The 25,169-nt window shown below is 43.4% G+C and overlaps 1 protein-coding gene across 1 annotated transcript in view; it reads right to left on the bottom strand.

The window, feature by feature from the left end:
• Nucleotides 1–2,094: 2,094 nt before the first annotated feature.
• The window catches only part of map1b (microtubule-associated protein 1B), a 171,115-nt gene continuing 148,040 nt past the window's right edge, over nt 2,095–25,169 (bottom strand). The window contains exons 6-7 of the mRNA XM_072516146.1: nt 15,053–15,291; nt 2,095–8,535 (exon numbers count right to left, since the gene is read on the bottom strand). Of these exons, the coding sequence (XP_072372247.1) occupies nt 8,380–8,535; nt 15,053–15,291 (395 nt within the window). The 3' untranslated portion in view covers nt 2,095–8,379. The remainder of the gene's footprint in view (nt 8,536–15,052; nt 15,292–25,169) is intronic.

A 25,169-nucleotide genomic window follows, 5' to 3' on the forward strand; every position in this document is an offset into this window, starting at 1 on the left:
ATTATTATGAACTATTTTTGATTGATGTTAATCAAGGCAACTTAACCTTCTTCTTCCATAGAATTATTTATATTATTTTTATTATATTCACTAGAACAGGCAGACTGGGCCTCGGGTTAATATTTTAGCTGAAAGATGGCACATGTAATCGCTACCCCTTCAGTCCTATACTGAAATGTCAGTCTAGATTGTGTCTTCAAATCGTGGAGTGTAGTTTGATGCTGCAACATTCTGACTTAGAAGCGAGGGTGCTATCAAATGAACTAAAATATACCTGATTTTGCATTGGTAATGATGGCAAACCTGTCAGCGTTGACTGTCATTCCTCTGCTGAAACTGACAGCACCTTCTAGTGTCCATACATGTGTAAAGTAATGCAGGAATCCAGAAGGAGCTGACACTGATTGTATGCTTTACTAAATGTGTGCTGTTGAGCTGCAATGGACAATCTTACGAATGGACAAGAAGTTCCACTCAGCATCCTCACTTGTCTTGTAAGAAGTCTTACAACACCAGGTTAAAGTCCAACAGGTTTATTTGATGTTTATTTGAATCACTCACCTGATGAAGGAGCAGTGCTCCGAAAGCTAGTGATTCGAAACAAACCTGTTGGACTTTAACCTGGTGTTGTAAGACTTCTTATTGCGCTCACCCCAGTCCAACGCCGGCATCTCCACATCATCACTTGTCTTGAGAAGCCAATTTCAAAATTTTGGAATGTCAAATGACTTCATAAGATAAAAATTCCACATTTTTAAGAATTATTTCCTAAGTGTGTTTATCTTTATTTTAGCTTCCATCTTAGTCCAGTCATAATTGCAGTATTTGACATTTTAATCTCAAAATGAAGGATATTAAGTGTTTTTAACATTTTGGTTTGTGATATTATTATGCACCGTTAATGGCTGCATCATTGCTTCACTGCTGACAGAAAAATCCAGGCCATTAATACAGAACTGTTGTACAAACTGAGTGAATGTCCCAACAAAGAATCTCAAATTGCATACTATTCCATGTATGAGCTCACCACCAATGATCTGAATGGGGTTAGAATAATTTGTTCCAAATTCTGGCCACTCAATCTCACTCCCAGCCTGAATTTCCTGTTCCTTTATAAAGAAGTTAATAATCTCAGCTTTCAAATGTCATCAATTAATGGATTAGAGTGCAGTACATCCTGCAGTGTTTTATTTCTGTATATTCTATTTAGAATCATCGACGTTTACCATACAGAAGACTATTCAACCCATTGCATTACCTCTCTGCTGTCTCTCCATACCCACTGCTCCAGGCACTTCTGGATTCTCTCTGTAAAAGGGATATTGACCTCTTTCTCATCTACCTCCCGCCACACAATCACCTTCCCAAGGGCCTCCCATCCACTGACTTTGTCTATGTCTCCCGCTGCCTCGGGAAAGCGGGCAGCATAATCAAAGACCACTCCCACCCAGTGTATTCTCTCCTCCAACCTTTTCCATTGGGCAGAAGATACAAAAGCCTGAGAACAAGCACTAACAGATTCAAATACAGCTTCTTCCCCACTGCTACGAGACTCCTGAATGACTCTCTTATGGACTGAACTAATCTCGCCACACATCTTCTCTACTGTGTAGCACTACACTCTGTATGCCTCACTTGATGCTTGTATCTCTGTATTTACATTGTGTATCTATCGTATGTCGTATGTTTTTCTTGTATGGTACGATCTGACTGGACTGTACGCCAAACAATACTTTCCACTGTACCTCGGTACATGTGACAATAAATCTATATCTAAACCTAAATTTAGGGATTGACAATAAAAAAGCTGGTCTAGCCAGTGATGCCCACATCCTATGAAAGCATTTAAAAAAGCATTAACTTGCTGTGTCCAGAATTTTCTCACCTTTCTCTGTGACAATTTTAAACTGTTGACCTTCCCATTGCTGATTCCCAAAACAGGAAATACCCTTCCCTATACACTCTAGCAAAGCCCTTGTACAAAATCCCCATTAAAATAATGGTAGACTGGGACAGAAAGTGGGAAATATAATTGTCTGATACTTATTGCACATTGCACAAACATTGCTGGGGGAAAAAATAACCATAACTCAATTGTCGGACTTCATTTTATTGTGGATTTTAATTTAATTGTTCCCTTTACATCAAATACTCCAGTGGCAGGGGATATTGCACACAATATCTGAAAAGCACTACATAATACTTTCACTGAAAACTAAGTTCTACATTAGATATGACTGGATAGAATTTTGCAGGATTATAAGACATAAATACCATACACAGCTGCAGTTTGACACATAAAACATTGTTCAGATAATGGGAGGATTGTGAGTTGCTGCTCAGCCAGCAGTAAGGCTGGTGCTTTCCATATTTGGAAGATAAAACTGCATGCAAGTGTTTAAGCAGATTTTTGTTTTAATGTTCGCAGTCTATTCATTTTTACAAGTCATCAATAGAACTTTGAGTTAAGGATGAGAGTAAATTTGGACAGTCACAAGATTGGTTGCAGTCACTTACCCAGGCATTAGGCATTAACAGTTTTTGGTCACTATTACTTTGTAATGTCACAAACATCCCATAAACAGCATCACTTTAATAAATCAGCTGACGTATCATCAGGTCACAGCTACGCAATGTGATGTCACACATATAATTCAACTTTTGCAATGAGATTTGTTTTAAAAACACACTCGGAACCGCAAACACGCATTCATTCTGATCTCGAAAAGTGAGCAATTCCCTTGCCGCAGTTGCTATCCCAATTTTAATGTATTCAATTTTTATTTTTATTAAAACAAACTTCACAACATATACCCGTTTGATCCACAGTCTACCATAACGGGGACATGATTGTAGTAAGGTGGAAATGAGTTGCATTGCAAACTTTTAAACGTGCAAGTGGATTGTGAACAAATGTTTCATCAGAATCCAGTACATTAGTTTTGCTACAGTATACAAATCTGGAAGAAAATTAATTATGGCAGGCTATCAGTGGATTGTCTATTTCAAAAAATGGTTGGTTGTCGGAATGTAACATGTTCAAACCCACTTAGTTATGGCAATTCATCATGGCTAGCTCTTTGATCCTCAAAGTCCTTGGGAACTATCAGAAATACGTACACAATCATTTTCACCTTACTGACATTGTGAGTTTGAAGGCTTTTAAAAATACCACACAGAGAAAGAAAACGTACAATACATTGTTAAACTCAAATAGACTCATTCATAGAATCGATTCCGGAGATTCCATGCATCCACGTCACAACGTTTGACTTCATACCTAGTTCCTTTTAACATTGACATTTATTACCATAGTGCAATCTCACAATTACACAACAATGATTTTTCCAACTCAGAAAATTACCTTTTTGTCTGCAGGAAATGTAAACATGAAACAGGAAACAAACAGGGGTGCAATCAGCAAATACAACTTGTTTATTTCTTTTTACAAAAAGCACACTTTGACTATTTGAGCTTCACCCGCTTCCATATTTGTTGCCACTACCCTCATTCTTTGAAACTGCATTTTAATCTCTTCTCTGAAAGCTAGGTTTTGATGTTTTATTTTTATAATGAAAAAATGGTTCCTACTAAATATCCTATCGCTTTTCAGAAGAAATGAATGGGGAAAATAAATGCCAGGGGAAAGGGCTTGTGGAAAGCTAAGCTTTAAAAGTACAACAGTGCATTTGAAGAACTGCACCCCCTTTCAAAAAACATGTACCTAGGAAAACCTTTGTACCACACTGTGCGCTTATGCACCTTCTCTGGGCAAATTACATGCCTCTTCAACCAGTACCATTTGAGAATTTGTAAAGACACACTCAAACGACTTATTCAACGGAACTTGAAACGAGTCTCCACAAATATTTTACACAGAGACACCAATAAAACAGCATGCCACATACACATTCTCTCAACACTCATTCAATAATAACACAACTCTCTACTCGAGGTTTCATTATGGTTCCAAAGAAGGGTAGGGAAGGGCAATTTATCTGAAACAGTCATAACAAACTCCTTTGCAAGAAATACATGAATTGTTACAGCTTATCTTACAGTATTTTTAAATTCAACCATTGATTCTATACGAGAATTATGCAGTAAAGGCAGGCATTTCAGCCTATCATGACTGTACTGCTCTTTTAAAGAGCTATCCAATTAGAAATGTTTTTTTTAAACAAACTCAGTAACTTTGATTTTACAATTTGTCATTTAAAGTTACTGGTATCAAGAAGCTGCAGTGGCAAAACCAAGACTGCCACATTTTTTGTGTTTTGTGTTAAGAATGTTACCCTGTATGAAGAACCAAACAATTTACTTCAATCACCACCACCTTCTTAAGGCCAATTCAGCATGGACAATAAATGCTGGCCTGGTCTAGCCCTCATCCCCGTGAAAGAATACTTTAAAACAACTTGTGAATTTAGCTATTTTTGTATTTCTCCATGATTCCAGAAGTAAAGACTAGTCAGAAATGTAAAGGGCACAAGGAAAGAAGAAGGTGTGGTGTCACATTTGGACCTTTGTAAGATGGCTGATTCACCCTTGCCATCCCCACCAACTATCTGCTCCCAGCCTCTATTCCACCACTCTTGAGCCAACTGGTTGAAGATGTGCAAAAGTGGCCTCGGGCTTCATTCATTTAAAAAATATTTTCTTGTGGGAAAATATCAGAGACTTCACTTGGCCCTTTGCCCTGACAATGTGGCTAACAATATGGCCACAGTGTGTAGAAGCTGAATTCTGTCACCTTGTAGTATAGTACATCAGAGGAACATTACAGAGCAACACCACATAGCTTCAAACAACAGCAATGTTGTGCAACTCAGACAAGCCGAGTATAAAGTAAATGGTCACTGCCTTTTTAAACTCCTACATAATTATAATTCGGGCGAGGCCATCCTTTGAAAGAAAAGGCTTTAATTTAGCCAGCATTTAACCATACAGGTACAAAACAAACACCTTTCAAGTATTTAAAATTTACTTGAAGTTTTGGCATTAATTGCAGAAGCTAAAGTTAAAAAAGGTGTTTTTTAAAAATTAAATAACGAAAACAAATAATTTAAAACCATGTGCTTCAGTAATCCTTCTTAAATAACCTACTTGAAAATATATCTTCAAATAAAATACCACAGTAACAAAACTTTATAATACAAATGTAATATTGCATAAGTTCAGTGGCTGAAGCAACATGATAAAACTTGACTCTAATGAAGCCTGCCCACATTAGGAAAGCTGTATACAAAAACAGTGCAAACATAATGGTGCTTTAATTTTCTGTTAAAATAACTTTGCATCACACTTTGTTCATATAAAGTATTTAAAAAATAAAGTAATCAGCTTTTTAAAAAAAAGGTACTATACAAAAATGAGGTCATATCTGTGGGGAAGCAGCTGCTGAAGTTGTGCCTCTGATAAAGTTACAATCAGCGGGGTCAAAGGTCATCTAATTCCAGGCTAAGGCTCATTACCAAGATCCAACAGTGGATATTTTTAGACCACAACGGAGAAGGAAGTTAAATCCTAACATATGAAGGGTTATGAAAAATGTCAGTAAATTCTCACTGTCCTCATGTATTTCTTTTTCTGTGCACTGTTCAATCATTCTGTGTTGGAGCAGAAATCCTATCCCGTAAATAGAGCAATGATCCACTTTTGTAAATAACAACCCCTATCGGTATTCTGGCAGGCGTGCACAACAACATCCTGCTCTTCACCAAAGTAGTTGGAGGCCATAATATTTAAATCCCAATCATAAATCTCAAAGAATCCAACATCTGATTGAGACATGATATCACAATCCAAGGTAGTTTCTGATCCTGCACATTTAGCTGGAGGTGGATATGTGCAAATATTTTAGCCAGGAAACTGCTGTCACATTTCATATAAAACAAAAGTACATCCTTGTCACATCGATGTACATCGATTCTGCTCTCAGCTATTAGGATTTTTAACTGGGAAACTGCAAGCCTTAGAATAGTAAGCTAACTATTCATCAAATGCATCAAAACTAACAGAAAATAATGGACTTCATATTATCATTCATGCTGCACACTCACATCTCTTGTAACATTGAGTTTTATACTGTGCTACCATTTATCAGATTTTCTACTGTGGATCTCAATGTATCTCATTGACACATTTAAGCATTTGTTAACCTGCATTTCTCCAAAACTTAATTTCCCCAATTTCAACAAATCAAACAGATTTACTAAAATATACACCAAATACATTCTCACCACAAAAATATAGTATTCAAAAATATATGAGCTTCCTTGCCAATTTTCCTGGGAAAGCAGGAACAAAATTATGATTAAGTTTTACGGAGAGGGTATCCGCAATCGTCTTTAATGCCTAAATAGCTTATGTGAATCCCAATTAAATTGCTGAAAAATCCTCAAAACCTTCATTGCAAGTATCTATTTCACTGATGAACGACCAGTAAACCATTTGAAAAAACTTTGATTTGAAATAGCTTTAATTTTTCCTGCATTATTTTAGTCTCCAATCACTATCGTCATCCACACACACACATTTTACCTTTGTGAAAGGTACAGGTTGACCTCTGAAAATTCTCCCAATACTTCCAATAGAGCCATGTGCCATCTCTATTTCGGAACCCAATTTTATACAGCATTAAATTGTTAGTTTATTAGTTCATTCAATTATTTGCTCAAGAGCACGCAGCGTACTTTTTTTATAACTAAAAGAAAGTGAAAAAGAATTCTTAAGTGCTTCCCAGGGTATGGCAGTGCACTTCCTCACTTTTCAAATCATGAGTGAAGTAGTGGTGTAAAGAAATGTGCTCAACACTTCAAAAATCCCTTACATGACACAAAACTGCAATTCTGTTCACCATACATTCTGGCACACTTAGATTTGCACCTGTACCACTTGTGTCTTATGTGTGGTTTCAAGACAAATCAGGTTTTACAATTATAAATGCTTTGAGAAGACATTCCAAAATGTTTTTCCACTGTTGGATCTTTTTCAAATACGAATTAAAACAAAATTAATTCAAATTTGGACTGCACAACATTAACTGGCATTACACCAGTGACTGCACATCACCAGACCTAGTCAAACTTGGATGTAATATGAAACTACAAGGATCATCAATAAGGTTCTCCCAAAGGTAATTGTTAGAACCATGAACAGTCAATAGTTTGGCTAGTTACAAAAGCGAGCACCCTTTCTGCCCCAGTCAACATAATGCGTCCAGCTAGTGAACCTTTATTGACTTATTTTGGCTAAAAATAATTAATTCATGCAAAAAGAGTAGAGGCTACTTGTGAATAACATGTTACATAACCAAAAAGAAAAAAAACTTCCTGCATACTAGGAGTGATTTTTCTCCATATTCCAATTCCACCTGATTCTGTGCTTGCTAAAAAAAAACTATTTTTGGAAAAAAAATATACATCACATTTGAACATCTGCCATGACTGGCCTCAAGGAAACTGTGGTGTCGCATACACACAAACACGCCCACGCACACCCACGCACATCCACACCCACACACATCACTGCACTAACTCAAACTACTGTCCTATACTGATCTTCACTACTGGTCTGTTGTCTGCCTCATACACTTCCCATTTTAAAAAAAGTGCAACCTAGATCACAATACATTCAAGTCACTGTCTAAGGCAAAATGACTAGTATGTGTACTCCCAACTCCTTTGGTTTCTGCTTAAGTATATTAGCTGTCTTTTTTTTAAGCATGCAGTTTTATCAAGGCTTAATGGCAATATGCCATGTTCAAATGCAGAATTAAATCTGTCCAGAAGCTGGTACACAGGAAACATGCCTTAGTTAAATATCTCTGCATATTTATGGGGGCGGGGGTGGGTGGATGGGCTGGTTATGTGAATAGGGTTCAAAATACTCGTGAGTTTAGTACATGTTGCATTACCACATGGAGTTGTATACTGCCTTGCACAGCACTGTAGTCATTAAAAAGCTAAATATCACACTTTTTAAAACTATTGTTGTGATGATCTGTTGACATGTAAAAGTTCTGTTCCCACAGGTAAGAATCATGTAACTTTCTTTCACTAAATCAGTTTCTTCCAAAAACAAAAATCCTGAACCAGAATCAACCACACCACAAACGTAATGGATTCGGAGCTTGGCTGATTCAAGTATTTTAAACCCTGTTACTTTTCTTTAGGAATACGAAAGTTTTGCCTCAGCATAGGAACTAAATAATCTGGAAAGTGTTACACGCTAGTGACCTGTATAACAAATCTATCGTACAATATTCAGCAGACATCGATTTACGTCTGCTTTTCCTCCTGTTTTTTTTTTAAATTTCCATTTGAGTGCTTCCCCTTAGACAACTGGCTGAATGTTCTGGTTTTATAAGACTCCCAGTTACAATTCAATCTTGCACGCTGGGAACGATTCATCTTGCATGACGACAGTGCTGCTACTTGCGAGTACCATGATGTTGAGGTCCTGTTGCTTCTCATGAGTTTGCTGGTACCATTCCCGCATGACTTCGGAGTCATGGGTTGGGATCAGAGTAACCTATAATCCAACACAAAATGATGGTGAAATTCTGCTCCATCTACTAAACAATCAGAGCCACAGTTGCTCACAATTCCATTAATCATTGATACAAGGATAGTTAGACACATGAAACAAGTTGCCCGGTGGTGTAGAGACTGCTGATCCTTTACAAACCCTGAAAAGAACTGAACCAATAGTCATAGGGGACTCTATAGTCAGGGCCACAGATAAGCGCTTCTGTGGACGTGAAAGAGACGCCAGGATGGTATGTTGCCTCCCTGGTGCCAGGGTCCAGGATGTCTCACAATGGGTAGCGGGCATCCTGAAGGGGGAGGGCAAACAGGCAGAGGTCGTTGTACATATTGGTACTAACGACATAGGCAGGAAGGGGCATGGGGTCCTGCATCAGGAGTTTAGGGAGCGAGGCAGAAAGTTAAAAGACAGGACCTCGAGGGTTATAATCTCAGGATTACTCCCTGTGCCACGTGCCAGTGAGGCTAGAAATAGGAAGATAGAGCAGCTAAACACGTGGCTAAACAGCTGGTGTAGGAGGGAGGGTTTCCATTATCTGGACCACTGGGAGCTCTTCCGGGGCAGGTGTGACCTGTATAAGAAGGACGGGTTGCATCTAAATTGGAGAGGCATAAATATCCTGGCCGCGAGGTTTGCTAGTGTCACACGGGAGGGTTTAAACTAGTATGGCAGAGGGGTGGGTACCAGAGCAATAGGTCATAAGGTGAAAAAACTGAGGGAGAACTAGGGAATAGGGCGAGTATGGCTCTGAGGAAGAGCAGACAGGGGGATGTTGCTGAAAACAGCGGGACTGGTGGCCTGAAGTGCATATGTTTTAATGCAATAACAGGTAAGGCAGATGAACTTAGAGCTTGGATTAGTACTTGGAACGATGATGTTGTTGCCATTACAGAGACCTGGTTGAGGCAGCTAAACGTTCCATGATTTAGATGTTTCAGGCGGGATAGAGGGGATGTAAAAGGGGTGGAGGAGTTGCACTACTGGTTAGGGAAAATATCTGAGGACACCTCCGAGGGCGAGGCTATATGGGTAGAGATGAGGAATAAGAAGGGTGCAGTCACAATGTTGGGAGTTTACGACAGGCCACCCAACAGCCACCGGGAGATAGAGGAGCAGATAGGTAGACATATTTTGGAAAGGAGTAAAAGCAACAGAGTTGTTGTGATGGGGGACTTTAACTTCTCCAATATTGACTGGGACTCACTTAGTGCTAGGAGCTTGGACGGGGCAGAGTTTGTAAGGAGCATCCAGGAGGGCTTCTTAAAACAATATGTAGATCGTCCAACTAGGGAAGGGGCTGTACTGGACCTGGTTTTGGGGAATGAGCCTGGCCAGGTGGTAGAAGTTTCAGTAGGGGAGCATTTCGGGAACAGTGACCACAATTCAGTAAGCTTTAAAGTGCTGGTGGACAAGGATAAGAGTGGTCCTAAGGTGAATGTGTTAAATTGGGGAAGGCTAATTATAACAATATTAGGTGGGAACTGAAGAACCTAGATTGGGGACGGATGTTTGAAGGTAAATCATCATCTGATATGTGGAAGGCTTTCAAATGTCAGTTGAAAGGAATTCAGGACCGGCATGTTCCTGTGCGGAAGAAGGATAAATACGGCAAATTTCGGGAACCTTGGATAACGAGAGATATTGTAGGCCTCGTCAAAAAGAAAAAGGAGGCATTTGTCAGGGCTAGAAGGCTGGGAACAGATGAAGCCTGTGTGGAATATAAGGAAAGTAGGAAGGAACTTAAGCAAGGAGTCAGGAGGGCTAAAAGGGGTCACGAAAAGTCATTGGCAAATAGGGTTAAGGAAAATCCCAAGGCTTTTTACACGTACGTACATAAAAAGCAAGAGGGTAGCCAGGGAAAATGTTGGCCCACTGAAGGACAGGTGAGGGAATCTATGTGAGGAGCCAGAGAAAATGCGCGAGGTACTAAATGAATACTTTGCATCAGTATTCACCAAAGAGAAGGAATTGGTAAATGTTGTGTCTGGAGAAGGGTGTGTAGATAGCCAGGGTCACATTGAGATCCAAAAAGACGAGGTGTTGGGCGTCTTGAAAAATATTACGGTGGATAAGTCCCCAGGGCCTGAAGGAATCGACCCCAGAATACTGAAAGAGGCTAGAGAGGAAATTGCTGATCCTTACTGTCTTCAGGTGATGTCCCGGAGGACTGGAAAATAGCCAATGTTGTTCCTCTGTTTAAGAAGGGTAGCAAGGATAATCCAGGGAACTACAGTCCGGTGAGCCTTACGTCAGTGGCAGGGAAATGACTGGAGAGAATTCTTCGAGTCAGGATCTACTCCCGTTTGGAAGCAAATGGACGTATTAGCGAGAGGCAGCACGGTTTTGTGAAGGTCTCAGGGGTGAGCTGGCAAGATGGATACAGAACTGGCTAGGTCATAGAAGGCAGAGAGTAGCAATGGAAGGGTGCTTTTCTGATTGGAGGGCTGTGACTAGTGGTGTTCCGTGGGGATCAGTGCTGGGACCTTTGCTGTTCGTAGTATATATAAATGATTTGGAGGAAAATGTAATTGGTCTGGTTAGTAAGTTTGCAGATGACACATAGGTTGGTGGAATTGCGGACTGTCAGAGGATACAGCAGGATTTAGATCGTTTGGAGACTTTGGCGGAGAGATGGCAGATGGAGTTTAATCCGAACAAATGTGAGGTAATGCATTTTGGAAGGGCCAATGCAGGTAGGAAATATGCAGTGAATGGTAGAAACCTCAAGAGTATTGACAGTCAGAGAGATCTAGGTGTACAGGTCCACAGGTCACTGAAAGGGGCAACACAGGTGGAGAAGGTAGTCAAGAAGGCATAAAGCATGCTTGCCTTCATTGGCCGGGGCACTGAGTATAAAAATTGGCAAGTCATGTTGCAGCTGTATAGAACCTTAGTTAGGGAACATTTGGAGTATAGTGTTCAATTCTGGTCGCCACACTACCAGAGGGATGTGGAGGCTTTAGAGAGGGTGCAGAAGAGATTTACCAGGATGTTGCCTGGCATGGAGGGCATTAGCTATGAGGAACGGTTGAATAAACTCAGTTTGTTCTCACTGGAACGAAGGAGGTTGAGTGGCGACATGCTAGAGGTCTGCAAAATTATGAGAGGCATAGACAGAGTGGATAGTCAGAGGTTTATTCCCAGGGTAGAGGGGTCAATTACTAGGGGGCATAGGTTTAAGGTGCGAGGGGCAAGGAGATGCACGAGGCAAGTTTTTTTACACAGAGGGTAGTGGGTGTCTGGAACTCGCTGCCGGAGGAGGTGGTGGAAGCAGGGACGATAGTGACGTTTAAGGGTCATCTTGACAAATACACGAATAGGATGGGAATAGAGGGATACGGACCCCGGAAGTGTAGAAGATTTAAGTTTAGACGGGCAGCATGGTCGGCACAGGCTTGGAGGGCCGAAGGGCCTGTTCCTGTGCAATACTTTTCTTTGTTCTTTGAACCAGCTCCCAGCTGGGGCAGAATTTGTATCTTAGAAAACACAGCTCAAATACCAGCTAATATAAGCAAATACAACTTGCATTCATACAGCAGGTTTAATGTAGTAAAAGATCCCGGGGCACTGCACAGGAGCGACTTTCAAACAATGTTTAAACTGAACCGTATAAAGAAATATTAGGGCAGATGACCAAAGGTTTGGCGAAAGTAGAAAGTCAGCTGAAGGGATGACTGCCAATGGTGAAGCAAAAGGATGCTCTTCAGGCCAGTATTGGACAAGTGCAGAGATTTAAGAGTTATAGGACTGGATTAGAGATAAGGAGGGGCACGAACATGGGAGGGATTTGGAAACAAGGATAAAGATTTCAAATTTGAGGTGTTGATGGACTGAGAACCAATGTGGATCAGCGAGCACAGCGGTGATCAGTGCCCCAGGCTGAGGGTAAGTTAAGATACAGGCAGCAGAGTATAGGATGAGCTGAACGTTATAGGAAGTGTAAGGTGGGAGGCCAGCCAAAGTCAATGTGGTCTCCTGGACCAGTTTAATTGCTTAAAGAGATTAGCGGTACATTTTTCATTGGGGAAAACACCTGCTGATTTTATGTACCCGCCAGCTTTCACGCCTGCCAGCGGGAGAGCATAAAACCCAGTTACTAAGTCGAAGAGGGAACCAAGATGCTGAAAGATAATTTTAGCAAGGTTCCAAGCTTTCTTCGCCTCCCCCTGAGGGGACTACAGGATAAGGTAATGTCTAAAACGGGGGTTGGGGAGGGGAGGGTCTCGGAGATATACAAGGAATTGATGGAGTGGGAAGGGGGTCCCAATCGGGGAGGAAGTGGGAGGAAGAGTTGGGAGTGGAACTGGAAGTCGGACTATGGGAAAAGGCCTTGAAGAGAGTCAATTCATCCTCGTCGTGTGCCAGGCTTAGCCTGATCCAGTTCAAGGTGGTGCATAGGGCTCATATGACGGTAGCCCGGATGAGTAAGTGGAGGACAGGTGCGGACGGTGTGGGGGAAGCCCGGTGAATCATGTGCATATGATCTGGGCGTATCCGAAGTTGAGGGGATTCTGGCAGGGATTTGCAGACGTCATGTCAGAGGTCCTGGAAGGGAGGGTGACACCGAGTCTAGAAACGGCAATATTTGGGGTATCGATAGATCCGAGAGCCCAGGGTGATAGGGAGGCGATAGTCTGGCCTTCTCCTCCCTGGTGGCCCGGAGACGGATTTTGCTGGGATGGAGGGACTCAGAGCCTCCAAAGTCAGGAGTGTGGGTTAGCGACATGGCAGGGTTTCTCAGGCTGGAAAAGATTACGTTCGCCTTGAGAGGATCAATCCAGGGGTTTGCTCGGAGGTGGAAGCCGTTCATCGACTTCTTTAAGGAAAACTGAATATCAGCAGAAAGGGGGGGGGGGGGGGAGCGAAAATGGGAGACATGGCAGTGTAAAATAAGGACAGGGAATCAAATATCCGGGTAGTTAGGAGCTAGGACGGGAGGGTAGTTGGGTATGTTATTGTGATGTGCTTGCATGCGTCGGCCCGCTAGGTTGTTGAGAATGTTAATTTGTTAAACTGTGAAAATTACAAATGCTTCAATAAAATATTTTCTTAAAAAAAAGATAATTTTAGCAATGAAATTAGGAGTTCCATCTGAGGTCACACTGATGCTCCACATCTGGAATATTGTATGCAGAATTGGTCTCCTTATCTAAGGAAAGATGTAGATGCATTAGGAACAGCTCAGAGTAGTATTACGAGACAAATTCCAGGAATGGATAGGTTATTTTATGAGGAAAGATTGGAGAGATTAGGTTTGTATCCAGTAGAGTTTAGAAGAGTAAGAGGTGACTTGATTGAAATCTTTAAGATATTGGCAGGATAGATGTGGAATGGATGTTTCCTCTTGTGGGAGAATATAGAACCATATATATAGAACTAAAAAATCCGGAGCATAGCAGTCGGTTTGGCACACAGGGCGAGCCTTGTTTTCGGCCGGGCGCCCGACAGTGATCCACGTTGCCGGCGTCGCGGGCAGGGAAACCAGCCCACTGTCTTTGTTCCAAGCTTCAATTAGCATTTCACTTGTCACATTAGCCTTCTAAATAATCTGATTTCATTAGTCCCACAACTGATGGAGGATCCAAAGGATTATAAGCAGTCCCATCATGCCAAGGAGCCCAGGAAAGTATGGAGTTAGGAGTCATGTGAAGGCCTACAAACCCCGCAGTGGTGATGGGGTCAGGGGCCTGATTCAAGAGTTCAAGGGTGAGGGTTGGGGCCTCTGATAGTCTCGGGGGTGCACAATGGAAGTCACTCCATGTCTTGCCTGACACCAGTTTGCGGATCCAAAACTCCTGTGCCTCCTGCAAGGCGTGGGACGCTCCCTGTTATGGGTAAAACACCTCAATAGGTAGAAGGGTGGTTGAGCTGCCTCCCTCACCTCTGTAGAATCTCACACGGGTTGGGGTGGGTGCACAGTCAGTGGGAAGACCATCTGCTGATTTTATGTGCCGCCCAGCCGTCAAACCGACCAGCAGGAGAGTGTAAAATCCAACCCTATATTACTAAAGTCAAAGAGGGAACTAAGATCCTTTCAGATAATTTAAGCAATGAAATTAGGAGTTCAAACTAAGGATGCAATGATGCTATCCAATAACAGGAGATGAAGAAGGATTATAAAGTTACAGGAATTGAAAGGAATAAGATTTTATTGCTTCATTGAAGGGTATGCAAGAGATCAAGCTCTAGTGATTCAGCCATTACACTGGAAAAAGACAGTGGAGGAGGATAAATAGCCCATCAGCCAGCAGTGAGGTTCATTGACATGCTCCTGCTGGAGGTGCCTGAATGTATTGATTAGAACATCTGTATTATCTTTAGCTTATCGGCAGTAACATTAATGGGAAAATGGAATTATGTGGTTTGCAAATAAAACTGGAAAACGTTATAAACATATTATTCAACGGAAAATGGTAAAAAAACAGTAGAAGAACATTGAAAGACAGAACACTAGGAAGAACACTTTAAAAAAATCACTGAAAGAAAGAGTTAATAGCCTTACCTGCATGTTACTACCCCATTGAGACTTGCCCTCCAGGAGAGCATCCAACACAGCCCTGCTTGGCTCCTCAGCTGCATGGTCATTTCCACTCACTACATAGTAGGAAGATCTCACTCGTTTGAAAAACTCTGCATCCACAGTCTTGGCACTGCAGTGATTTGGAATGTATACCAGGTCAAGGTACACGGGAGGTCCTGGGGGCACCAATGGCATGCCTGCTGCCTTACTGCCGCTGGAAGCTTAAACAGAAAGGATTCAACATTTCACGATAATGGCATTGCAAATACTGATTCCCCTAAAAAGAGAAAATGAATTCAAAATTTTGTTCCACACGCACTAATTTAGCGACAATACTGAAAGCAAACGCTTTTTCATCCCAATTTTCCATGCTGTTCCTGGAGGCAGAGATTCATACTGGGTACATTTCTGCTGGCACTGGTAGTTCAAAAGTACTTTGAACAAGTGATTTGTCAAAACCTAGTCAGTGCGCATTGGTAGTGTCATGGGCGAGTCCCTTTATGAAAGGTTTTTGTCTTATCACATGGCTTCAGTGATGTCCTTGTGTGGGTGGAGCTGGGCTGTGGCGGTGAGGTTTGTTTTACTTTCACTTTCAGATTTGGCAGCTGTGGACTCAGACAGAGAACAGAAGTGTTTTGGCCAGTCTCTCTCTATTTTCATTTTAAATATCTGTTCCAGTAAAAAAATACATTGATGAAAGCTACCTGCTGCTTTGATAACTTACAAGATATAGTTTGCTTTCCGGAAGGGTTTGAACCTGCTGGTGAGATGGGGTAAGAATCTCAGGGAAAGCCAGTCTCATTCAAGTGAGAATGCGGAGTGCTGGGCCACGCCCTTGAAAAGGGGTTTTGGGGATTTTGTTTTTGGATTGGAACAGTTAAGGGGGAATTAATTAAGTGGTACACATAGATTACTGTAGCTGGGGGGTGTATTTATGTTTGTAATTGATAAACATTCTTGATGTGTGTTTATATGAATGTTAACTAAGTTCTTAGAATAAAGCTTATTTTGATTAAAGTATCTAGGATGACTGATGAATCACACCTGAAGGGAAGGCTCTTGTACTCATCCTAGCCAAATTCTTTTTTTTAATGAATTTAGAGTACTCAATTTTTTTTTTTTCAATTAAGGGGCAATTTAGCATGGCCAATCCACCTAACCTGCACAGCTTTGGGTTGTGGGAGTGAATCCCACGCAGACACGGGGAGAATGCGCAAACTCCACACAGACAGTGACCCAGAGCCGTGATTCAAACCCGGGTCTTCAGCCCCGTTGTCCCAGTGCTAACCACTGTGCCACGTGCTGCCCATCCTAGCCAAATTCAACATAAATGTTGTAGGTCAGGTGAACTCCATAATACACTTTGGAGTTTTTTAAAACAAATGACTGCAGATGCTGGAATCTGAAAACAAAGAGAAAATGCTGGAAAATTTCAGCAGGTCTAGCAGCATCTGTAGGGAGAGAAAAGAGCTAAGGTTGAGTCCAGATGTCACCTGGACTCGGAACCTTAGCTCTTTTCTCTCCCTACAGATGCTGCCAGACCTGCTGAGATTTTCCAGCATTTTCTCTTTGGTTGGAGTTTTAAAACCCTGGCCCATAATAATAGACTATTCAACCACTGGTGGCTTAAACTGTTCTTATCCGACGTCTACACTCAATTGTGTAAAGCTTTGTCTCGGGTGGTATCGCATCATTGCCTCTTATATACTCAGCCTCATATTCAGTTCTACTGTGTGAGACCACCCAAAGATTCCACCCCACATGCTTTCCATGACGAAGCAGTATTCAGAGTAGAAACTCTGGCTCATTTTCTTTTTGTCCTCTTTTGAAGCCACGGGTTTTGTGAGCTTCTGCTAACGTGGCTGAGATCAATGAAGTCAGCATCAACTGGAAACTTAACCTGAGACTTCTCTGGTTTTATAGTCGCATTCCCAATTAGATGGAACCTTTACCAATGACGGGCGAAGTTTATTATTAGTCACACATTTTAATAGACGTGTGCATTTTTTTGAACAGTTGCCTTCAGCTTGAACTAAATCAATCCCATCTCTGCAATTGTTCCAATAAATGCAGAGTTGGTTAATATGATGATTGTCCCATCCTCTGTGCTCAGTTATAAAATACAGATAGATCATAATCATTTAAAATTCTAGCAATGAATTATCAAACACCTCTTCATTTTGTAAAAATAAATTTAGAGTACCCAATTATTATTTTTCCAATTAAGGGGCAATTTAGCATGGCCAATCCACCTATCCTGCACATCTTTTGGTTGCGGGGTGAGACTCACACATACACGGTGAGAATGTGCAAACACCACACAGACAGCGATGCGGGGCTCGGATTGAACACGGGTCCTCAACGCCTTGAGGCAGCAGTGCTAACCACTGCACCACCGTGCCACCCTCAAACACCTCTTCATTAATTATTGCCTGAAACGTATTACAACATGCTTATTGAAAGTCTCTGTTGTGAAATTTTCAGGCAAATTTGACAAATACAAGCCTGTTTGTGCATGTTTTTTTTAAAATGTTGCCGAAGTTGCTGGAATTGTGAATGCAACAGGGATTTCGGTGATCAATGGGACAGATAGTGTACTTCTTTAACCATTAAGATTTAAGGATTGAGAGATAAATAGAGGAAGGACTGAGAAAGAGGGAGATCTAGAGCGGGTGAATTCAGAGTCAAATCAGATACAGAAAGAGAAATAAAGAAAGGGAAAGAATGATTGGGGCAAGAAAGAGAAAAATGAGCAAGGTTGGATTAAGAAAACTTTAAATTTAAAACTTTACATTTGTAAAATCTCATAAAACAATTCACAACCTGAATAAGTGAGACTTCACGGTTATAATTATCCAAAAGTCAATGTGGGGAGGGGGGGGGGGGCGGTATGATCCCCGACAATAAGAAAATTGGTGGTGTGGTAAATAGCGAGAAGGAAAACCTCAGATTACAGAAGGTTTAGAAGAAGGTGAGTTTGCACTGAGTGCCGAATTTGGTGCATTTGAGTGCTATAGTGAGAGTTTGGTGACTGAGGGAGTTAGGTGAGGAGGGAGTAAGGTGCTCCTTTCATTTCATTTCCGCAAAGAGCGAGAAGGGAGCCAGGAGTTTACAGAGAGTGCAACTGACTGGCAGCAGATTTGGAGGGCAGAGGTCCAGTTGGTCCACAGGGCAGCTATATTCTGTAAAGTAAGAGGGGATGGAGGCTAGGCCAGTTGCATGCTCCTCCTGTAGGATGTGGGTGGTGAGGGATACCACCGGTGTCCCCGCTGACTATACCTGCGGGAAGTGCACCCAACTCCAGCTCCTCAGAGACTGTGTTAGGGAACTGGAGCTGGATGAACTTCGGATCATCCGGGAGGCAGAGGGGGTTATAGAGAAGAGTTACAGGGAGGTAACCACACCCAAGGTACAGGACAAGAGTAGCTGGGTTACAGTCAGGGGAAAGAAAACAAACAGGCAGAAAGTGCAGGGATCCCTCGTGGCCGTTCCCCTTCAAAACAAGTATACCGTTTTGGATGCTGTTGGGGGGGATGACCTACCGGGGGAAGGCCCTAGCGGCCAGGTCTCTGGCACTGAGTCTGGCTCTGGGGCTCAGAAGGGAAGGGGGGAGAATAGAAAAGCAATAGTAATAGAAGATTCAATGGTTAGGGGAATAGATAAGAGATTCTGTGGTCGCGAGCGAGACTCCCGGAAGGTATGTTGCCTCCCAGGTGCCAAGGCCAGGGAGGTCTCGGATCGTGTCTTCAGGATCCTTAAGGGGGAGGGGGAGCAGCCAGAAGTCGTGGTGCACATTGGTACCAACGACGTAGGTAGGGAAAGGGGTGTGGAGGTAATGAACGAGTTTAGGGAGTTAGGCTGGAAGTTAAAAGCCAGGACAGAGTTGTCATCTCTGGTTTGTTGCCGATGCCACGTGATAGCGAGGCTAGGAATAGGGAGAGAGTGCAGTTGAACACGTGGCTGCAGGATTGGTGTAGGAGGGGGGGCTTCAGGTATTTGGAAAATTGGAGCGCATTCTGGGGAAGGTGGGACCTGTACAAGCAGGACGGATTGCACCTGAACCAGAGGGGCACCAATATCCTGGGAGGGAGGTTTTCTAGTACTCTTCGGGAGGGTGAAAACTAATTTGGCAGGGCAATGGGAACCGGATTTCTAGTCCAGCAACTAAGGTAGCCGATATTCAGGACACCAAAGCATGTAGTGAGGCAGTGGGGAAGGGACACTGACAAAGGAGAGTACTTGCAGGCACGGAGATGGGTTGAAGTGTGTATACTTCAATGCAAGAAGCATCAGGAATAAGGTGGGTGAACGTAAGGCATGGATCGGTACTTGGGACTACGATGTGGTGGCCATCACGGAAACTTGGATAGAAGAGAGGCAGAAATGGTTGTTGGAGGTCCCTGGTTATAGATGTTTCAATAAGATTAGGGAGGGTGGTAAAAGAGTGGGGGAGTGGCATTGTTAATTAGAGATAGTATAACGGCTGCAGAAAGGCAGTTCGAGGAGTATCAGTCTACTGAGGTAGTATGGGTTGAAGTCAGAAATAGGAAAGGAGCAGTCACCTTGTTGGGAGTTTTCTATAGGCCCCCCAATAGTAGCAGAGATGTGGAGGAACAAATTGGGAAACAGATTTTGGAAAGGTGCAGAAGTCACAGGGTTAGTCATGGGTAACTTCAACTTCCCAAACATTGAGTGGAAACTCTTTAGATCAAATAGTTTGGATGGGGTGGTGTTTGTGCAGTGTGTCCAGGAAGCTTTTCTAACACAATATGTAGATTGTCCGACCAGAGGGGAGGCCATGTTGGATTTGGTACTTGGTAATGAACCAGGGCAAGTGATAGATTTGTTACTGGGGGAGCATTTTGGAGATAGCGACCACAATTCTGTGACTTTCACTTTAGTAATGGAGAGGGATAGCTGCGTGCAACAGGGCAAGGTTTACAATTGGGGGAAGGGTAAATACGATGTTGTCAGACAAGAATTGAAGTGCATAAGTTGGGAACATAGGCTGTCAGGGAAGGACACAAGTGAAATATGGAACTTGTTCAAGGAACAGGTACAACGTGTCCTTGATATGTATGTCCCTCTCAGGCAGGGAAGAGATGGTCGAGTGAGGGAACCATGGTTGACAAGAGAGGTTGAATGTCTTAAGAGGAAGAAGGAGACTTATGTAAGGCTGAGGAAACAAGGTTCAGACAGGACGCTGGAGGGATACAAGATAACCAGGCGGGAACTGAAGAAAGGGATTAGGAGAGCTAAGAGAGGGCATGAAAAATCTTTGGCGGGTAGGATCAAGGAAAACCCCAAGGCCTTTTACACATATGTGAGAAATATTAGAATGACTAGAGCGAGGGTAGGTCCGATCAAGGACAGTAGCGGGAGATTGTGTATTGAGTCTGAAGAGATAGGAGAGGTCTTGAACGAGTACTTTTCTTCTGTATTTACAAATTTGAGGGGCCATATTGTTGGAGAGGACAGTGTGAAACAGACTGGTAAGCTCAAGGAAATACTTGTTAGGAAGGAAGATGTGTTGGGCATTTTGAAAAACTTGAGGATAGACAAGTCCCCCGGGCCTGACGAGATATATCCAAGGATTCTATGGGAATCAAGAGGTGAAATTGCAGAGCCGTTGGCAATGATCTTTTCGTCCTCACTGTCAACAGGGGTGGTACCAGGGGATTGGAGAGTGGCGAATGTCGTGCTCCTGTTCAAAAAAGGGAATTGGGATAACCCTGGGAATTACAGGCCAGTTAGTCTTACTTCGGTGGTAGGCAAAGTAATGGAAAGGGTACTGAGGGATAGAATTTCCGAGCATCTGGAAAGACACTGCTTGATTAGGGGTAGTCAGCACAGATTTGTGAGGGGTAGGTCTTGCCTTACAAGTCTTATTGAATTCTTTGAGGAGGTGACCAAGCATGTGGATGAAGGTAAAGCAGTGGATGTAGTGTACATGGATTTTAGTAAGGCATTTGATAAGGTTCCCCATGGTAGGCTTATGCAGAAAGTAAGGAGGCATGGGATAGTGGGACATTTGGCCAGTTGGATAACGAATTGGCTAACCGATAGAAGTCAGAGAGTGGTGGTGGATGGCAAATATTCTGCCTGGATCCCAGTTACCAGTGGCGTACCGCAGGGATCAGTTCTGGGTCCTCTGATGTTTGTGATTTTCATTAATGACTTGGATGAGGGAGTTGAAGGGTGGGTCAGTAAATTTGCAGACGATACGAAGATTGGTGGAGTTGTGGATAGTGAGGACAGCTGTTGTCGGCTGCAAAGAGACATTGGTAGGATGCAGAGCTGGGCTGAGAAGCGGCAGATGGAATTTAACCCTGAAAAGTGTGAGGTTGTCCATTTTGGAAGGACAAATATGAATGCGGAATACAGGGTTACCGGTAGGGTTCTTGGCAATATGGAGGAGCAGAGAGATCTTTGAAAGTTGCCACTCAAGTGGATAGAGCTGTGAAGAAGGCCTATGGTGTGCTAGCGTTCATTAACAGAGGGATTGAATTTAAGAGCCGTGAGGTGATGGTGCAACTGTACAAAACCTTGGTAAGGCCACATTTGGAGTACTGTGTACAGTTCTGGTCGCCTCATTTTAGGAAGGATATGGAAGCTTTGGAAAAGGTGCAAAGAAGATTTACCAGGATGTTACCTGGAATGGAGAGTAGGCCTTACGATGAAAGGTTGAGGGTGCTAGGCCTTTTCTCATTAGAACGGAGAAGGATGAGGGGCGACTTGATAGAGGTTTATAAGATGATCAGGGGAATAGATAGAGTAGACAGTCAGACTTTTCCCCCAGGTGGAACAAACCATTACAAGGGGACATAAAATTAAGGTGAATGGTAGAAGATATAGGGGGGATGTCAGAGGTAGATTCTTTACCGAGAGAGTAGTGGGGGCATGGAATGCACTGCCTGTGGAAGTAGTTGAGTCGGAAACATTAGGGCCCTTCAAGCAGCTATTGGATAGGTACATGGATTATGGTAGAATGATATAATGTAGATTAATTTGTTCTTAAGGGCAGCACGGTAGCATTGTGGATAGCACAATTGCTTCACAGCTCCAGGGTCCCAGGTCCGATTCCGGCTTGGGTCACTGTCTGTGCGGAGTCTGCACATTCTCCCCGTGTATGCATGGGTTTCCTCCGGGTGCTCCGGTTTCCTCCCACAGTTCAAAGATTAGAAGTTTAGGTGGATTGGCCATGATAAATTGCCCTTAGTGATTGGGTGGGGTTACTGGGTTATGGGGATAGGGTGGAGGAGTTGACCTTGGGTAGGGTGCTCTTTCCAATAGCCGGTGCAGACTCGATGGGCCGAATGGCCTCCTTCTGCACTGTAAATTCTATGATAATCTATGATTAACCTAGGACAAAGGTTCGGCACAACATCATGGGCCGAAGGGCCTGTTCTGTGCTGTATTTTTCTATGATGTGGAGATGCCGGCGTTGGACTGGGGTGAGCACAGTAAGAAGCTTGGAATGCGAGCATTAGCAGGTGATTAAATCTTTACAGATTCAGAGATGGGGTAACCCCAGGTTAAAGAGGTGTGAATTGTATCAAGCCAGGACAGTTGGTAGGATTTTGCAGGCCAGATGGTGGGGGATGAATGTAATGCGACCCGAACGGACATCGGGAGACAATCACCAGGCAGGAATGTTCCCTTCCAGTCGGGGAACACTTCAGCAGTCAAGGGCATTCAGCCTCTGATCTCCGGGTAAGCGTTCTCCAAGGCGGCCTTCAGGTCGCGCGACAACGCAGAATCGCCGAGCAGAAGCTTATAGCCAAGTTCCGCACACATGAGTGCGGCCACAACCGGGACCTGGGATTCATGTCGCATTACATTCATCCCCCACCATCTGGCCTGCGAAATCCTACCAACTGTCCTGGCTTGATACAATTCACACCTCTTTACCCTGAGGTTACCCCATCTCTGGATCTGTAAAGATTTAATCACCTGCTGATGCTCGCATTCCAAGCATTGTCTGGCATCTTTGAATCTGTCTATATATATGTTTCTGGAGCATACCTCTTCATTCACCTGAGGAAGGAGCAGCGCTCTGAAAGCTAGTGACATCGAAACAAACCTGCTGGACTTTAACCTGGTGTTGTAAGACTTCTTACTGTATTTTTCTATGTTCTATTACAGGATGGTATAGACGGACTGTTAGATGGACAGAACAGTGGCAAAGAAAACTTAACCCTAAAAAGATCCCTGAATGCAGCAAGCAGGTAGATAAGTGGTTAAGAAGGCATATGGGAGTCTTCCGGTGACGACATGTAGGTGGAGGTCGCATGTTAAGTGGCTTCTGCTCGAGGCTCTGGTTTTTGGACTTTTATGCCCGGTTTTAGGGGTAGTTTGTGAGTGAGCTGGTTTGGGAAGGTATAAGGAAGGTGTGAGACGTCGAAGACCCAGATGGAGGACACTAGGAAGAAGGGGGCGAGCGAAAGTCCACGATCGAGTGAGTTGGTTAAGTCCGGCTGGAAGAAAGATGGTGGAGGCTGGGTCACTGAGTGGGGCCGTGTCCCTCACAGTTGAAACTATGACAGAGGTGATGGTGGGGGAGTTTCAGAGGCAGTTCGACAAGTATATGGAGGTGCTGCGGAGAGAGATGATGGGTGCGATGAAAGTGTGGGTGGACGAGGCGATTGCCTCGGTAAAGGCGGCGGTGATGAAGATGTCCTCGAGTTTCGAGGAATTGAGCGAGAAATATGGGTTGGCACGGGGGGAAAGTTTTAGGTATATGCAGGTGTGGGACTTTGCGAGGATTGTTTTCCCGACAGCGCCGGCCTCTTCGTTGCTGGAGGCGATGCAGTGAGTGGGGGGGGGGGGGGTTGGAGAGGGGGATTGTCTCAGCGATTTACGGGAGGATTCTGGAGGAGGATAGGGTGTCCATGGAGGGGATTAAGGCGAAATGGGCAGGAGAGCTGGGGCAGTGCTGGAGGCAGGATTGTGGTGTGTGATGCTGTGGAGGGTAAATGCCTCAATTTCATGTGTGAGGTGGGGCTGATACAGCTGAAGGTAGTGTACAGGGCGCACCTTACAAAGTCAAGCATGAGCCGACTGTTTGAGGGGGTGGAGGATGTCTGTGAATGATTTGGGAGGGCCTTGTGAACCATGTTCATATGTTTTGGTCTTGCCCGAAGCTGTAAAGGTTTTGGGAGTACAATCTCGGGGGTCTTACATGTGGATATGGAGCCCGGACCCCTAGAAGCCATATTCGGGGTGTCGGACCAACCAGGGCTGCAGGCGGGTGCGATGGCAGATATTTTAGCCTTTGCCTCGCTGATTGCTCGCAGGCGGGTACTATTGGGGTGGAGGTCAGTTTCTCCACCCTGTGCCTCGGCGTGGCGGGGGGACATGCTGGAGTTATTGACCCAAGAAAAGGCGAAGTTCACACTGAGGGGGGAAAATGAGGGGTTGTACAATTGTTGGAGTTGGTTACCGTCGACTGTTTGGGGGGTTATGGGGGGGATATGGGGGGGGGGGGTTCTGTTTGGGGTTGTTTTGTATTTGTTTTGTATTGTAAAATTGTTGAAAATTTGTTGAATATTAATACTTTTCATAAAAAGAAGGCATATGGGATACTTGCCTTTATGAGCCAAGGCACAGAATACAAGAGGGTGGAGCTGTATAAAATGCTCATTAGGTCACAGCTAGAGTACTGTGTGCAGTTCTAGCCGCCACATTATAGGAAGGATGTGAATGCACTAGGGAAGGTGCAGAGGAGATTCACCTGTATTGTTCTATGTTCTATGTTCTATGATGTTGCCTGGGCTGGAGCATTTCAGCTATGAAAAGAGGTTGGATAGGCTGGGGTTGTTTTCCTTAGAGCAGAGGAGGCTGAGGGGGGATTGCATTAAACTGTACAAAATTTATGAGGGCCATAGATAGGGTAGACAGGAAGAATGTTTTCCCTTCAGTAGAGGGGTCAATAACCACCGGGCATAGATTTAAGGTAAGGAGCAAGAGATTTAAAGGGGATTTGAAGAAAAACATTTTCACCCAGAAGTTGGTGGAAATCTGGAACTTACTGCCCGAACGACAGGAACCCACATAACATTTAAGAAGCATTTTGATGAGCACTTGAAACACCATAGCA

Source organism: Scyliorhinus torazame, chromosome 9, assembly GCF_047496885.1.
Source record: "Scyliorhinus torazame isolate Kashiwa2021f chromosome 9, sScyTor2.1, whole genome shotgun sequence".
NCBI classification, from domain to species: domain Eukaryota; kingdom Metazoa; phylum Chordata; class Chondrichthyes; order Carcharhiniformes; family Scyliorhinidae; genus Scyliorhinus; species Scyliorhinus torazame.